Source organism: Dermacentor andersoni, chromosome 2 (assembly GCF_023375885.2).
Source record: "Dermacentor andersoni chromosome 2, qqDerAnde1_hic_scaffold, whole genome shotgun sequence".
NCBI lineage: Eukaryota > Metazoa > Arthropoda > Arachnida > Ixodida > Ixodidae > Dermacentor > Dermacentor andersoni.
The window spans coordinates 105,495,145-105,512,478 of NC_092815.1; the positions used below are offsets into that span (position 1 = coordinate 105,495,145).

The 17,334-nt window shown below is 46.4% G+C and overlaps 1 protein-coding gene across 1 annotated transcript in view; it reads left to right on the top strand.

Annotated features, from left to right (window-relative positions):
* The window catches only part of LOC126541930 (uncharacterized), a 30,948-nt gene that overhangs the window by 4,793 nt on the left and 8,821 nt on the right, over positions 1 to 17,334 (top strand). Inside the window, exons 2-4 of the mRNA XM_050188902.3 lie at positions 193 to 373; positions 1,683 to 1,763; positions 12,279 to 12,518. Coding sequence (XP_050044859.1) covers positions 233 to 373; positions 1,683 to 1,763; positions 12,279 to 12,518 — 462 coding nt within the window. The 5' untranslated portion in view covers positions 193 to 232. The remainder of the gene's footprint in view (positions 1 to 192; positions 374 to 1,682; positions 1,764 to 12,278; positions 12,519 to 17,334) is intronic.

Sequence of the window (17,334 nt, forward strand, 5' to 3'; positions counted from 1 at the left end):
TGCAGTCCTGAAGACCGCGCGAGTATTTGTGTGTGCGTTTTTTTTTTTATATATATCTCTTATAGCATAAATTGAAACAGGGCCACCGCGTGTATCAGTTTTGGAGGAAGCCTTCAATTTGCGTACCAGCGTTCCGAAATGGTCGAGTATAGTACGTACAGCCCCTGCCAGGATCTGCACGCGTACGCGCAGGTTGCCGAGCCTGTGCCAAGCAGCAGTTCCGTGCCCGAGAATGGTGCGACGCAGCCTCACCCGTCTTCGACCGGCGGTCAGCCTGCTCGGCCTCGCGGTTCTGGCCGCGCTCGCCGCGCCCGCCGAGTCCTCGAACAACCCGTATCTGCTCGTCCAGCACCAAGTCTACGAGGAACATCAGGTGCAGCAGCGTGTGTTTAGAAAAAAAAAGTTTATTTCGACAAGAGACGATACGGGTTCTGAGTCACAGTCACGGCGCAATTCCACCGGGACGATAACACAAAAGACGAAACACGGCACGTTTTCAAAGTAGTGTCCGAGTCCTCACTCGCCAACATACAATCACATGCACCCACGGAAAGGCACAGTTACACGTAAACTAAATGCCACATGTATAAAATTATGTTCCATTTATACAGTGTACACAATGGTTACGTACAATGATGATGTGACACATACCAAGGTTGAAGACTCTTATAAGAGACTTTTCAACGTGCCCTTCGACACCTCTGTTCACCCTACGCAAGTTTCAGCCACTACCGTTGAACCAGTACCTAAAACCTGTCCTCCTTTCTTAAAGACTTGTTCTTAGATTATTTTTCAAGAGTACATCTGGCTCCGAAATACGTGCCATATTGAGTGTTCTTGTACAAGGTTGCCACATTCTAACCAAACTTTCCTCTTCTTCATTTGTGTATATAGTAAAGGTTTCGAATATAATTTTTTTTAAATATCGAACCGAATGTAGCAAACGACTTTTATCGTATCGAATGCCGAATACATTCACTTCTAAGCAAAGTGAATATAAACGTTCGGTATTGTTCGTTTTGTAAAAGAAAGGGAGGTTCATGTGCGTTATTTTACCCATGTAATGCCCTCCACAACTGGACTTGCAGCCAACTGAGGGACTTTTAAGTGGGAAACCGAAACGTGAGCATATCTGCCGCACCATGACGAAGGCCGTAATGAAGCTCAGAGTGAAGCACCGGGTGTCGAAAGAGCAAACTGTAATGTCCCAGCACCCCACACATCGTTTTAAAGAGATGTTAGACTGCCGGAATAATCTTTAATAGAAATCATCTTTAATAAAAAAAATAAAGCAAATTCGCGTGCTGCCTAAAGGCGATCGATCCTCATAGAATTACAGGAAATTTTTGAACAGTACACTTAGCTGCACCATGCTTTGGCTCAGCTACGGCGGCTCCCAATCTACTGAATAATATTCGAAACAATCACCATTAGACCATTTCACTTATTCACAATTGCGCTTCGATGCACTGCATATTTGCCCAACTAATGGTGGCACAGGTCAGTGGAAGCATTTTTGCAGCGGGCTCAGTTTTTTTTACTGCGTCTGCCCGAGTATTTACACCCTTCAAGTTGTTCGTCACGCGATAGTCTGCCTGCGTCCGTCGTTTCCACGTGACCCAACACGCAGACTGCGTGTTTCAGAGCCACGTCGATGCATTTTTCTCTCGTCTTCTTCGCAGGAAGTCCTCGCCAAAGACCCGTCCAAGCGGGCCGTTGGCGAGCAGCGAAAGGACGAGGAGGAGTTGTTCGATTTCATCAAGGTGAGACAGTGCAAGCCTGTGCGCGGATGGAAGAACGAGACACCTGTCGCGAGATGAATCTGCTCGAGTGGTATATAGACCTCGTCAACGGCGAGAACGTACGTGGATTCAGGTACATACATTTCGCTTAATGCCGACAACCCTGTGAGCACATCGGGTTCCAGCCACCGTGAAGGATATAGACAAGTGGAGGGACGGGTTGCAGGGGACGCGTGTGGAAAGTTTGTGGGGCCGCGCACGCCCGGCTAAAGTCTCATACAGTTTGCTATAGGGCTTTCCGATGTGCGCACGGGCGTGTTCGCTCAATAACGTGTCCCTGCGAACGCAAACTTCGATGGTTCCCCGTAACAGGATTGGTGGAATGTCTTCGCGTTCCCGCACGCGTGCTCCACGAAGGTGTCGTTGACTGCAAAGCGATAGTGGCGACGGAAAGAAGCATTGATTGCAGGAACTACCACTTGTTTGTCGAGCCTCGCCACATCGAATTGTATCGAAGCAAACTATATATGCGAAAATGAGGGAAGCAAGTCAAGTAGCGCGGCATGCTGCGATATGGTATATACGTACTGGTGTAGCGAGCCCATGCACGCAGTCATGTAGCGCGGACTAAGCATGACCTCGCAAACGCTAAAGTAGACATACGATCGAGGCAGCGTGTCACTGCTAACGTTGTCCGACATCTCATTCCAGGCTCAAAAAGTGTGATTGCTGTCGCCTATACTATCGAGGCTACAGACGGGAGCGACGCGGCTCTAACGACGGTGTTGTAGCTCATGTGTGCCAGAAATGGGAAACTAGGAACTTTTGCGCTGTACATATTAACCTTAAGTATGCCTACTGCTGAGCCAAAGCTGCTGCATTTCGAACAGTCAGAACGGCCACGTAACGGCCGGGTTCACAGGTGAAGTCGGTGTATTGAACGCCGCATTGAATATATACGTGCGCTCATCGTGCACTTTACAGCAGGAAGCGCCCACGTAGAAACACTGCTCGCATGGCGGCACGCAGGAGGAAGTCGGCATATCGAATATCGGCGAAAGGAACGCTGCAGAAACAGCGCAATACATACAAAATTTGGAGGACGCTTAAGCTTCGCCTTTAAGAGTGGAACGCGATGGCATTCAAAGATCCACGAGTGCTTCTCACGCTTCCCAGCAAATGCAGCTTATGTACTGTAATATTTACCGGGAAACGCTGGCGGCGAACGCTATGCACGAAAGCCAGCTTTGGGGTTTTTTTTTTTTTTTTTTTTGATGGTGTGCAAGGAACCGACGGGGCCGCGCCGCTCCTACTATTACAGACCTCAAACGGCAGCTGAAAAACGCTATCGCCTTAAAAGGGGTTTATGTTTGAGTTTCCGCATAACAGAATTATGTTTTCTCGTATCTTCAAATTACACTGCGATGCTATCATGTCTGTAGGTTGTGCGTAAGTCGTACTTTATGATTTTCTACGTATTTTACCTTTAGAAATTCAACTAGTTGTGTAACTTCTTTGCGCCCCACGGAGGGATTGCGTGGTTCGAAATTCTTCTACGCGGAACGCCGGACGCGCGATGCCAACGCCGGAATTTCTGCGACTCGGGGCCCTTAACGCGATCGCATTAAAGCGCGATGACGGCAAACAACCGGGCTGCTAGAGCCTGTTATGCGTCTAGTTATTTAAGCACCTTACAGGCCTCTATGTGAGTCAGTGGGTAAAGTGGGGCTAGCACAATAAAATGGGAACGCGAAATTTCCCACATGGCGGGTATGTTCCCCACAATGGCTGTCGGAAGTGCCCGCGTCACGTGACTGCGGCGCAGGGTTGTCGGCATTGTGCGATCCCCCTATACGGAACAGCTGACCCTTGGCGGGCTATGCGTATGGTGGTAGGGAAAGAGCCTGGTGCTAAGTGGCGGAAGCACATGTTGCTGGGCTAGTCAGTTCATATTTACGATCGCTTCCCTTGTTCCCTTTCGTACTTCCTTGTTTGCGCTAAGCGATCATAAATATTTATGGTCTATATATATATACAGAGCGGTAAGTGGCGATGCGACGTCGGAAATGAAAAAAATAAATACGAAAGAGCACTGCGCTGCCCTGTCACGAAGCAAATGTGCGTATATTTTTGTTTTCTTTCTTTCCTTTCATTGCTTATATTTAGCTTAATAGTTTATTGGCCACTTGCCTGCTCCTGTAATTTCGCTTATGCTTCGTGACGACTGCGGTTGAAAGGACAGCCCGCGTCTGCCGCTGGGGTCGTGAGTGACGCTCGTTAACACTTCCGGGGCTACAGACCTGCAGTACGCATATACTCAAATATACACAAATGCCCAGGAATGTGGACGGGAGGATAGCCGCCGCTGGCATAGCCTGATGTGTGAAGCACCACACGCGTAAATGCGGGAGTTGTGGGCTCGACTTCCGCAGCAGCAGCAAGTTGTCTCTTCCTTCAGTTTCATTTCCCGTTCCCGCCCGCCTACATTTCAATTGAAACTGAACAGTACATTTAGCCTACATGCTTTCTCTAGCTTCACGGTCTGTTTTAATCGTACGGCTGTGACTAACGAAAAATCGAGCCCCTCGTTTCCAGTTATTCTTCTCGCTGACAACAGCAGCAGTGGCATTTTCAAACAAAATTCTTGTGACGCTTCTCTGGCGTTCGTGGCTGTTTTCGTTAGAAGTGGCTAAGATCAAGAAATTATTTGGCGAATCTATAAATAAGCGGATTTATTTATTTATTTATTTATTTATTTATTTATTTATTTATTTATTTATTTATTTATTTATTTATTTATAGCACGATTCCCTTTGTAATTTCAGCAGCGTGGGAAATGCATAAATGATAGGTTACATTAGGCGACATATAGCACAATAAAAAGTAAGTAGAGATTGCGGCAAGTAAAAAAAATAAATAGCACAAACGAAACAAACTTAGATCTCACGCGTAAATAGGAAAAGAGCGACCATTACGGTAAATTCCACACAAATTATGTTATTGTAGGTTGCAGGACTTGAGCGTTTGTTAGACCATAGTACAATCATTGAGAGTACGCGGAAAGAACAAATATTAGAAAAAGTCATTTCTGATTCGAAAATGGGTTATAGTCAGCTCGTGTCTTTACCTTGTGGCCTATCCGCAAGAGGACAGCAATCTATTAACAGAAAAATAAACGGCGAGATATAATAAATTAAGCTATAATGGTACATTAAGCTAAAAGGCCAGGAGCCGGCCCCGCCGAGCGCGACTATAGCCAGCCAACTTTGATATGGCTCGTTTGTACTTACTAGTAAGTCCAGCGGCTCCGTTAAAAGAGAATCGCATTTGCACAGATGTATACTGACTCCCTTCGTTGTCAGAAAAAACGCACACTCACCAAAAGCAGAAAAAGAAAATGATTTTTCAAAAACTTGACGTTCTGGACCCATGCGGGTCCCTTTTTCTCTATGGAGCGAACGTACAGAATGCCGTCCTTTAAGTATAGTGACAATATTTCGCATGCTTCTTGCATAAACTGCTCGCATATTGCCACGTGTCCTGTTTAGTGAGTGGTCAGTAGATTGTATGTAGAGGGATTCTAGTAAAAGGCAGGAAGGTAGTGATTTTTCGGTGACGACTATTGGCGCTGATTTCCGGTCCATATGGTGTGGCCCGTGTCAGCAACGTGTTCGGCATATGCATTGGAAGCTGAGTGTCCTTTGGCCACGTCATTGTGGTGCTGTCTGAAACGCGGTTGGGAATTTCCGGATTCACCGATGCATGACGCCCCATAGGCTCCGCACGCTATGTTGTAAACAACTCCCGTGAAACGTGTCTGTTCGAAGTCGTCTTTTGAAGACAGGCCCTGAATTTGTTTGAAGGCATGCACACGCGCAATTTGAACGGTATAATATTCAAATATTCCTGCCAGCTAGTTGCGTATCGGGCGCACGTTTCATCCCCCCCCCCCCACCTTTTTTTTCTTTTTGCCGAGGCATTGTCTTTAGATGTCGGGACTCATCGGTGTACTTGTTTTATCGAGTGCTGACGGGGGTAACTGAACGTTGCTTCCGAGATCATTCCTTAATCTTTGCAATTCTACTTTCCGAGAATCCTCCCCTGAGCACAGTCGAAAAGCCTGATCGAACAAAGACGCTGTCACGGAGCGCTTGTCGCTCATGGGATGTTGCGAGTCGAAGTTGGGGTACCTGCATGCGTGCATAGCCTTTCTCTACACCGACGTATTGAGGCCGGTAGCTGCGCGCTCCACGAGGACGCCCAGGTACGCAATACGGCCATTGTCCTCCTCTTCCAACGGAAACTGAGTACTCGATTGAACGGAGCTTAGGCAATCAAGGAAAGGTAACACGTCACAGCTGCGCAAAACACCGAAACAGTCGTCTGCACGGCGTACGAATAACTCTGGCGGACGACCAAACGTAGTCATCAAAGCCCTGAACTTTATGGTTTGCAGATGTAACGCAGACAGAGGCGTCAATGGCTGTGCCGAAAACTTGCCTTTAAGTTTCTCGATTGAAGACGATGTAGTTGTTGCTCGAGCAGAATCTGAAGAGGCGGCAGAGGTCGTCCACTTCGATTGCGTCCTCGAGAGCAGAGAATAAGAATCGTTTTCTCGGACGTCCTTGCAGCACCGCACAGCAAAATCTACAGGCACCGACGTAAACACTGAATTGCACGTCGAAAGAAATCATGAGATCTTGTCATCAGTGGCAACGCCTTTGAAGTGTTCAACAAAGTGTGTCGAGTCCCTAACGTTCGTTGTTTTTTTTTTTGTTGTTGTTTTTTTTTTGTACAACCAGTGGACTCAGGATGCCATGTAAGTATTTGGACAGCCTGTGAAGGGACGAACGTGTGAAATCGGCAATAGGTCTGAGCGGCACTTCAGACTTGTGCACCTTGGGCGGCCCGTACACTGCGGAAGCCGAACCGTTGTAGCACAAAAGGTGGTAGTACAGCCTCCTCTTTCCCGGAGGGGGGGGGGGGGGGGGGGGGGGAGGGGTCAGGGGGGAGGAAGGCGAGACGAACCTGGAAACCTCAACCAGCAGCTTCTGTAGCTCACGTTACACCTTCCTGTTAGGATCCCGGTTTAGCTTTGCGTAGATCTCAACAAATCGAACTTATAATTGTCCCCGTTCAAAACTGCTGTGCCATTTCCTTTGTCGGCGGGAAGGACGATGATGGTGTCGTTCTGCTGGAGTCTTCTTACAGCGTGTCTTTCTTGCGGCGGCAACGCCGAAGATCTGCTGATCACCACACAAAAATCATGCGCAATCTCGTCAATACCCGCCGTGCTTGCTTAGTGGCTATGGTGTTGGGCTGCTAAGCACGAGGTCGCGGGATCGAATCCCGGCCACGGCGGCCGCATTTCGATGGGGGCGAAAACACCCGTGTACTTGGATGTTGGTGCACGTTAAAGAATCGCAGATGGTACAAATTTCCGAAGTCCCCCACTACGGCGTGCCTCATAATCAGACCGTGGTTTTGGCACGTAAAACTCCACGACTTAATTTTTAAGCTCGTCAATACTTGTAGGACGGCATTTTGTACTTTCGCTCCATTGTGAACAAGAGAGCCGTACAGCTCCTGAAACGTCATTTTTTTATCTTTCTTTTTTTTCTGCTTTTGGCGATTGTGCATTTTTTTCTAACGCTGTTCGCTCCTCGCCAGACGATGTTTCGTCGAACTCGTGACTGTGTGTTCTTTCCTTTACTCGAATATGTTGTATATACCCTTTGCCCATGTATGCACAACCCCAGCTGGGCTTCAGCGAGTAAGAGCAAAGCAAATAACATTTACTGTAAGCGTGAATCAATTATGCACCGCTTTTGGTCGAAGTACTATATGTGTTCTTATAAGAGCGTTTGCACGTGAATGCGTCATATTTCCAAGAAAGGGATGGCAATAACGGAGGGTGATAGAACTTAGAATGCGGAAAGCGTTTGTGACTATATATATATATTTTTTTGCCCCGTTTACTTGGGAAATTTTGTATTGTGTATTCAGAAAAAGAAAAAAAAAAGCTCTAGTGAATGACAGTCGACGAGGCGCAAGACGCACGAAGAAAAAATAACATTAATCTTCGCTTATGGAGCATACGAGCGTTCTTGGAGGAAGTGCGGAGCGGTGTCGCTGGTAGTCCTGCCATTACGCCCAGTGCTTAAAACGTTCGAGCTATAAAGGAATGGCCATAGAAACTCCCGCTCTCTCTCTCCTCTTTCTTCTAGCTCTCTCTCTCATCTTTGTGCTCTTCTTCTTCGAGTGTTTTATACCGTAGTTTGTTAAATGAACTCCCTTTCGTTATAGCGAAAAAATAAAACAAAATGCTCGTGTGCTCCTGCTTCGTGCAGCTGCACCACTTACACATCCTTCTGTTCTCGATGTGGCTGACGTTCAGTAGTGTGCTACCTTAAATGTACCACGTTTTAATATGCAACTCACGCGGCTACGAAATTTATTAACAACACGATTACTCTAAAAACAAAGTGCCAGGAGCTACTTTTGCGGCAGTAACGGCCATGTTACGTAACTAAAGGGACACATAACGACAACTACTGAATAATCGGCTTAGACAGATAACGTATTCTTCCAAAATTCTGTTCTGTTCTGCAATATGAACCTGGCAACGTTTAACGCTAGAACGTTATCTAGTGAGGCGAGTCCAGCAGTGCTATTGGAGGAATTATAGGGCAGTAAATGGGATATAATAGGGCTCAGTGAAGTTAGGAGGCCAAAAGAAGCATATACAGTGCTAAAAAGCGGGCACGTCCTGTGCTACCGGGGCTTAGCAGATTGACAAGAACTAGGAGTCGGATTCCTGATTAATAAGAACATAGCTGGTAACATACAGGAATTCTATAGCATTAACGAGAGGGTGGCATGTCTTGTGAAACTTAATAAGAGGTACAAAATGAAGGTTGTACAGGTCTACGCCCCTACATCTAGTCATGATGACCAGGAAGTCGAAAGCTTCTATGAAGACGTGGAATCGGCGATGGGTAAAGTCAAAACAAAATACAGTATACTGATGGGCGATTTCAATGCCAGGGTAGGCAAGAAGCAGGCCGGAGACAAGTCAGTGGGGGAATATGGCATAGGCTCTAGGAATAGCAGAGGAGAGTTATTAGTAGAGTTTGCAGAACAGAATAATATGCGGATAATGAATACCTTTTTCCGCAAGCGGGTTAGCCGAAAGTGGACGTGGAGGAGCCCGAATGGTGAGACTAGAAATGAAATCGACTTTATACTCTGCGCGAACCCTGGCATCATACAAGATGTAGACGTGCTCGGCAAGGTGCGCTGCAGTGACCATAGGATGGTAAGAACTCGAATTAGCCTTGACTTGAGGAGGGAACGGAAGAAACTGGTACATAAACCAATCAATGAGTTAGCGGTAAGAGGGAAACTAGAGGAATTCCGCATCAAGCCACAGAACAGGTATTCGGCTTTAACCCAGGAAGAGGACCATAGTATTGAAGCAATGAACGACAATCTTATGGGCATCATTAAGGAGTGCGCAATAGAAGTCGGTGGTAACGCCGTTAAACAGGAAACCAGTAAGCTATCGCAGGAGACGAAAGATCTGAACAAGAAACGCCAATGTATGAAAGCCTCTAACCCTACAGCTAGAATAGAACTGACAGAACTTTCTAAGTTAATCAACAAGCGTAAGACAGCGGACATAAGGAACTATAATATGGATAGAATTGAACAGGCTCTCAGGAACGGAGGAAGCCTAAAAGCAGTGAAGAAGAAACTAGGAATAGGCAAGAATCAGATGTGTGCGTTAAGAGACAAAGCCGGCAATATCGTTACTAATATGGATGAGATAGTTCAAGTGGCTGAAGAGTTTTATAGAGATTTATATAGTACCAGTAACACCCACGACGATAAGGTGAGAGAGAATAGTCTAGAGGAACTTGAAATCCCACAAGTAACACCGGAAGAGGTAAAGAACGCCTTGGGAGCTATGCAAAGGGGGAAGGCAGCTGGGGAGGATCAGGTAACAGCAGATTTGTTGAAGGATGGTGGGAACATTGTCCTAGAAAGGTTGGCCGCCCTATATACACAATGCCTCATGAACTCGAACGTACCGGAATCTTGGAAGAACGCTAACATAATCCTAATCCATAAGAAAGGGGACGCCAAAGACTTGAAAAATTATAGACCGATCAGCTTACTGTCCGTTGCCTACAAAGTATTTACTAAGGTAATCGCAAATAGAATCAGGAATACCTTAGACTTCTGTCAACCAAAGGACCAGGCAGGATTCCGTAAAGGCTACTCAACAATAGACCATATTCACACTATCAATCAGGTGATAGAGAAATGTGCGGAATATAACCAACCCTTATATATAGCCTTCATTGATTACGAAAAAGCATTTGATTCAGTCGAAACCTCAGCAGTCATGGAGGCACTACGGAATCAGGGTGTAGATGAGCCATATGTAAAGATACTGGAAGCTATCTATAGCGGTTCCACAGCCACCGTAATCCTCCACAAAGAAAGCAACAAAATCCCAATAAAGAAAGGCGTCAGACAGGGAGATACGATATCTCCAATGCTATTCACAGCATGTTTACAGGAGGTATTCAGAGACCTGGAGTGGGAAGAATTGGGGATAAAAGTTGATGGAGAATACCTTAGCAACTTGCGATTCACTGATGATATTGCCTTGCTTAGTAACTCAGGAGACCAATTGCAATGCATGCTCACTGACCTGGAGAGGCAAAGCAGAAGGGTGGGTCTGAAAATTAATCTACAGAAAACTAAAGTAATGTTTAACAGTCTCGGAAGAGAACAGCAGTTTACGATAGGTAGCGAGGCACTGGAAGTGGTAAGGGAATACATCTACTTAGGGCAGGTAGTGACCACGGATCCGGATCATGAGACTGAAATAACCAGAAGAATAAGAATGGGCTGGGGTGCGTTTGGCAGGCATTCTCAAATCATGAACAGCAGGTTGCCACTATCCCTCAAGAGGAAAGTGTATAACAGCTGTGTCTTACCAGTACTCACCTACGGGGCAGAAACCTGGAGGCTTACGAAAAGGGTTCTGCTGAAATTGAGGACGACGCAACGAGCCATGGAAAGAAGAATGATAGGTGTAACGTTAAGGGATAAGAAAAGAGCAGATTGGGTGAGGGAACAAACGCGGGTAAATGACATCTTAGTTGAAATCAAGAAAAAGAAATGGGCATGGGCTGGACATGTAATGAGGAGGGAAGATAACCGATGGTCATTAAGGGTTACGGACTGGATTCCAAGGGAAGGGAAGCGTAGTAGGGGGCGGCAGAAAGTTAGGTGGGCGGATGACATTAAGACGTTTGCAGGGACAACATGGCCACAATTAGTACATGACCGGGGTAGTTGGAGAAGTATGGGAGAGGCCTTTGACCTGCAGTGGGCGTAACCAGGCTGATGATGATGATGATGATGATGATGATGATGATATTTTTTATAAGAGAAAATGAAGGCCAGAGTTCCATTTCTCGAATTTCACGCGGAAATACCATCGCGTCGATATGTCATGTGTGACTTCACGGATTATTTGGAGTCAATGTGGCTCATTGAAAATTCCATAAACTCGCTAAGTGCCTCCCTCTGGCTCTTTTAAAATGCAACGCATAGTCCATCTTTACCGATAACACACGGCGCTCAGCGGCGATGTTATTGCCCTCAGACTTTATAGTGAACATCACGGCGACGGCGACGCCAGAAATGCGCCTGGAGTGTCCATATAGTTCCTGTCACAATGATCCTTTAAATGCGCTCGAGTAGAGAAGCTGCCAAACTCCATGACCTCATTGGGAGTTAATGTGGGAACTACGATAGTCGGCGTCGCCACCCATACCTCGTCCTTGCGTTTTTTTCTGCTTCACCAAGCCTTTTCTCGCAGTATAGGAGTGGCCTTGTTTTTTGTGTTGTGGGAGAGTAATTTAGTAATGCAGCTCCAAGTAGCCTTTTTTTTTTTTTTTTACTTCCCTTATTTAACTCCTTTCTCGGCTGACTTCTCGAATTTTTAAATTGTCCAACCTAATTGAATTAGTTCGGCCTGCTTGGTCACAGGCAGAGTGAACATTATATATATATATATATATATATATATAATAATACGTCGAACAACACTTATGGTGAAGGCGCGGGTAGTGTGTATATATATATATATATATATATATATATATATATATATATATATATATATATATATATATATATATATATATATATATATATATATACACTACCCGTGCCTTCACCATAAGTGTTGTTCGACTGCATGGTACGGTGTCCGTGGCGCACTTCACGTTTTACAGACTTATGAATGGTGACTACTAAAGGGTTCTTTTCATTCACCAGAGGGCGTTGCAGCTTATGGAATACCACAGGAGAAATGTCTTAAACAACCCGCAGTAAGCGTGGCGGACACGGGCTGCCTAGCACGCAAATACTTCTGACAAAAACTGTAGGTCTTCGGAAGCGCATGGAAGTAATTCGTTCAAACGCGAGTTCGGTATACTGCGTGTTCCGCAGGACTACCTATTCAAGCGGGGCGGCGCAGCAAAACTGAACAATCGCACCAGCAACGGCCGGGCGCAGTTCGTCGGCGTCGACACCGGCGGTGCCAGAGGCAGCGCGAACGGGTCGGCGGCTTCGGATGGCGTGGCCAAGGACAGCGGCCAGTCGGACCAGCGCTACAAGATGCACATCATTAAGTTCCGACTGGTGAATGGCAGCCACCCTGCCATCGCTGCGGCGGCCAGAAACCTGCAGGTATGTGCATGTATTTGCAACGAAAAAAAAAAAAAGAGGAACGAAGCAGCTGACACGGAATACACATAATGTCCGTGCGAATAACACGGCAAGGAATGCAGAGTCATCGGAATGGCATAGGCAAACGTTTCTGCATGAGATGGGCAACACGTTGACCAAGCTAATCCAAGTAAAAAAGGCGAATGCTTCTTTCGAAACAAACACTGACAATCGGTGCAACCTATTTGAAAATAGGCAGAAGAAGCGGAATTTCACCGAATTGAATGTTTAGAAACCCAGCTCGTTTGCAAGCATGTGGACTGCACAATATATTTCGTTCACCTTCATTTTTATTACTATATTTTTTTTGCGGAGGAGGTGGCGGGGGAGGGGGCGGTGTTGGCGCGTGTAGTAACATAGTTATAGCTGAGCGGGTTTACGGGCCAGCGGACGAACGGAGACGCCACAGCACATGAGCGGTACGCTGGTGGAGCGGACGGCTCGCTCGCTTGTCGCCGCTCCCCAGCGGAGCGCGCGGAGCGGACCAGCGTTTTTGCGAAACAAATATGGCGACAATCGTCTTCAAACGTGGCGCTGGCTCGTCTGCAGGCAAAATAGCGTCGGTGCTGTTTCACCACCGACTTATTTAATACTCGTAGCCCAATAGGAGGAGGCTTGGCTTATATTCTTTTCCCAGTAAGTCCAACCTTGTTCCACAGGTGAAGAAGCAAAGCGACCACTCGACCGACAGTAACTTCGACCCTGTTCGACAGGTGGCGCAGCAAAGCGCTCCGCTGTGCTCCTTGAGTAATAAGGAGCGATCCTTGAGTATTAAGACATGCCTAGAGCAGAGGTTTATAGTTACAGCTCAAGGTTTCCGGCTAGGTTGGGACGAAGCAATGGAACATATAAAAACAATGATGACAGAAAAATTTAAAGAACAAAGAAATGTTGCATGTACTTTATCAGACGAGGATAGACCTGTTAGTGCAGTGGCTATATTTGAACAACGAGAGTGGGAAAGGGCAGAAAAGAGGGTTCCTAGTAGCACGTCCACAGGTCCTGGTGGCATCCCAATTATGTTACTAAAGGCATTGGACCCGAAATCTAAGCAAACATTGAGAGGTAGTGAGCAAAACGATAACTGACGGTAAAGCCCCAAACGGGTGGAGACTAAGTAGGATGAGCATGACATATAAGGGAAAGGGGGGACGAAGCCGACATAATCAACTACCGTCCCATAACCGTGACCTCAGTGGTTCGCAGGATGGTGATGCAGATTATAAAAGACAGACGGCAGGCATGTGTAGAGAGCGAGGAGGCGCTAGGGAACTGCAAAATGGGTTCCTGAAACAGAGGAAGTTAGACGACAATTAGTTCTCATTGACACATATCGAAATAGCGGAAAAGGAACACAGGCCCTTACGGCTGGCGTTTCTGAATATCAAGAGAGCCTATGGCAGCGCAATCCAAGAGGTTTCTTGGAACATACTGGTCACATGAGATGTGAAAGATGGAGTAACTAATCCTTTAAAAGATATCCATAAAAGTAACAAGGTGTTTATAGAACGTTAAAAAAGAAAAGGTATCTGAACCTATAGAGATACAGCGGGGGCTCAGGCAAGGGTGCCATCTGTCACCTTTGTTGTTCAGGTTGTATCTACAAGGATCAGAGACCAAATTAGAGAGGAGCGGACTTGGCTTCAACCTTTCTTTTTTCAAGCAAGGAGAATGGATTGAACAGCCATAACCGGACTGATGTACGCGCATGACATAGTACTTACGGCTGATAAAATGGAAGATTTGTAGGGATTGATGGACATCTGCGGTAAAGGAGGAGATAGATTAAGTTTGAAGTTTAGTAACAAGAACTGGCAGTCATGATTTTCAATGATAATCAGGGAGGCGAGCATAGGATACAGAAGGTTACGCTGGATGTAACGAATAAGTACAAATATCTTGGCGTGTGCATAAGTAATGTGGCCGAGTACCAAACGGAACATGAAAAATATGTAACAACTAAAGGTAGCAGGAATGCAGCTGTGATGAAAAATAGGGCACTGTGGAATTACAATAGTTACGAAGTGGTGAGAGGGATTTGGAAAGGGGTAATGGTTCGTAGTCTGACTTTCGGCAATGCGGTCCTGTGCATAAGATTAGAGGTTCGAGCAAGGTTGGAAATTAAGCAACGAGGAGGACGTAGGCTTGCTTTGGGAGCACACGGAAATATACGAAATCAGGGGGTACAGGGTGTCATGGGATGTACATCATTCGAGGGCAGGGAACCAAGAGTCATCGATTAAGGAAAATGTTAAAGAAACAGAGATAGGTCTGTGGAAAATGGGGATGCAGACGAAATGAGCACTGGGACCATAAAAAATTTTCAAGCAGGAAATTACCAAAGAAAATATCTACGACAATTCCAGGGGAAGCTTTTCGTTGTTTGAGGCCAGGACGGGAGTATTGCGGACTAAGCCGTGCTGTGGGTGTCGAGAGGAGGAAGAAACGGCTGAACACCTGATACTTTTCTGTAAAGGGCTTCGCCCTACTGTTCAAAGCAACGGGACCTATTTTTTTTTTTTTTTCAAGATATTGAGTTTTAGGGACAGTGAAGGCAAAATAGTCTTTAAGCGGGTAGAAATAACCAAACAGAGGTTACCTGATCGGTTGCTAAAATCAAGGCAAGGGTGAAATTTCGCCCTCCACTAAGTACAAAGTATATTGCTAGTCACGGATAGGTGGCGTGTGCCGCCGCCCTACTTAAAGTGTTCAGCCTTATCCATCCATCCATCCCATCCATCCATCCATCCATCCATCCATCCATCCATCCATCCATCCATCCATCCATCCATCCATCCACCCACCCACCCACCCCTGACCGAACTAGGGATCGCCGAGTTTTTTTAGAGCTTCGTTTCGCGCGGCGCTCCGCTGCCTCTCTCCGCTCGCCCGCTCGTACCGCTGGTCCGTAAACCCGTTCAGCTATAACTCTAATTAGGGATGCGGTTCACACGAAGCGGGTACATTCCCAACACGTGTGTACAACGTTTAGGATGCCGCCCGCCGACCTAACAGATGGTCTGGCCAGATCTGCGCTCAGTGTTAAGATTATGAATGATTGCGTGATTAGGGAGAGTGAGCGTTTGAGATTACTGAGCATGAAATGCACACGCGAGAAGAGGTATGTGTGGGAGTCGGGAAGAGGCGCATGCGGTCTTCGCGGGACTCCTTGAGTCGAGTGCGTCGTTACTTGCGGCACTCAGCTCAACAAGCTTTAGACGAATGGGCCATTTATGAGCGCCCTGAGCGCCTCAGTATGCCGTCGACGTATGCTATGGCCAAGCTAATGGAGAGTATTTATTTTTTTATTTACTCATTTGCCCTATGGGCTGGTACGGGCAATTACATAGGCGTGGGATGGACTACAAGTGAACCGAACATAACACAATGAACATCGGTAAGTGTAAAAAAAAAATGTGTGAGTAAAGATATAGTCAAGTAAAAAGTTAGAATAATACAACTAGCGTTATACACATCAAATTGTACCGTGCGCATTATAGCACCATGCTGAATTATAGAAGCTTTACACACATTAAGGCAAAAACAGTGAAAAAAGAAAGTTTAGTCAGGAAAAAGTTTCAGCACATGGTCACTATCATTGATTGGTTATCCATCTCTGCAGTGGCGATTGATTTTACTACAACAGCCGTTGAAGGTCCACTCACCTCCTTTCGCGACACTAGAAGTTGAGAAGCGTCGTCGGGGATCGATCTAGAGTAAGAAATTTTCAAAGAGTTTAGCGTAGCAGCAGAGATAGAAGCAATTAAAATGTTGCAAGGGATGGTACGTGCGAGCAGGTGAGCCCACGTTTGCACTTTGACATTTATCCTCTTCAATCATCACCACCTTGAACACTAATATTGTCAAGTGATTTTTGAAAGTTGTCCGCGCCTATTGATTTTGCCACCAAAGAGAATTCGCGCGGAATTCGTCGAAATTTTTTTTCTTCGCGTACGTGACATATAACGGCAGCTCCGCCGCAAGGTTGTGACGCAACGCGCAGCCATTTGTTGACGAGAGGCAGAATATTCTAGTCCACGTGCTCTGACGTCATCGTGGCCACAATAATGCTGTACTTCCAGCGCGGTGAAAGTTGCCTGTTATCTCGATGCATGTCCATCAGCGTGCTGTGAACTGTGAATAGGACGACGCTACGGCGTGAGCAATGTCACGTGAATGCTCCCTATGCAGTGACAGAGCCTTGTTCAGTCACAGCATTGGTGAGACGTACAGCCGAGACGACCGCAAAGGTTTTCGGAGCGCTTGATTTGCGAGAAATTCCTCATTCCTCACTTTTCCTGGAATTTAAGCAAGCGTTGTGGTGGTCGCACGGAGGAGTATCCACCACGTTTCGAGTCGAGGGAGGAAGCATTGGCTGCAACGACGACGACGACGACGACGACGTTTTCTCACTCGGCACGTGTATTCCGAAAGCTTTTGCGGTGGGGGCATAATCGAAAGTATTGTAAAAGTAGTCCCGTTGTTGTATAAAAGCATGGGCGAATAGCCACGGGTTGATTCGTTCCTTAATTACACTATCATTACAAGGGCTATGCAGCTTTCCTGTTGTCATAATCTTTCAGCATCCCAGCAGGTGACATTGTTGCTACAGCCCGGCGTGGTTGCCTAGTGGCTATAGTGTTGGGCTGCTAAGCACGGCGTCGCGGGATCGAATCCCGGCCACGGCGACCACATTTCGATGGAGGCGAAAACGCCCGTGTACTTAAATTTACGTGCACATTAAGGAACTCAGGTGGTCCAAATTTCCGGAGTCCCC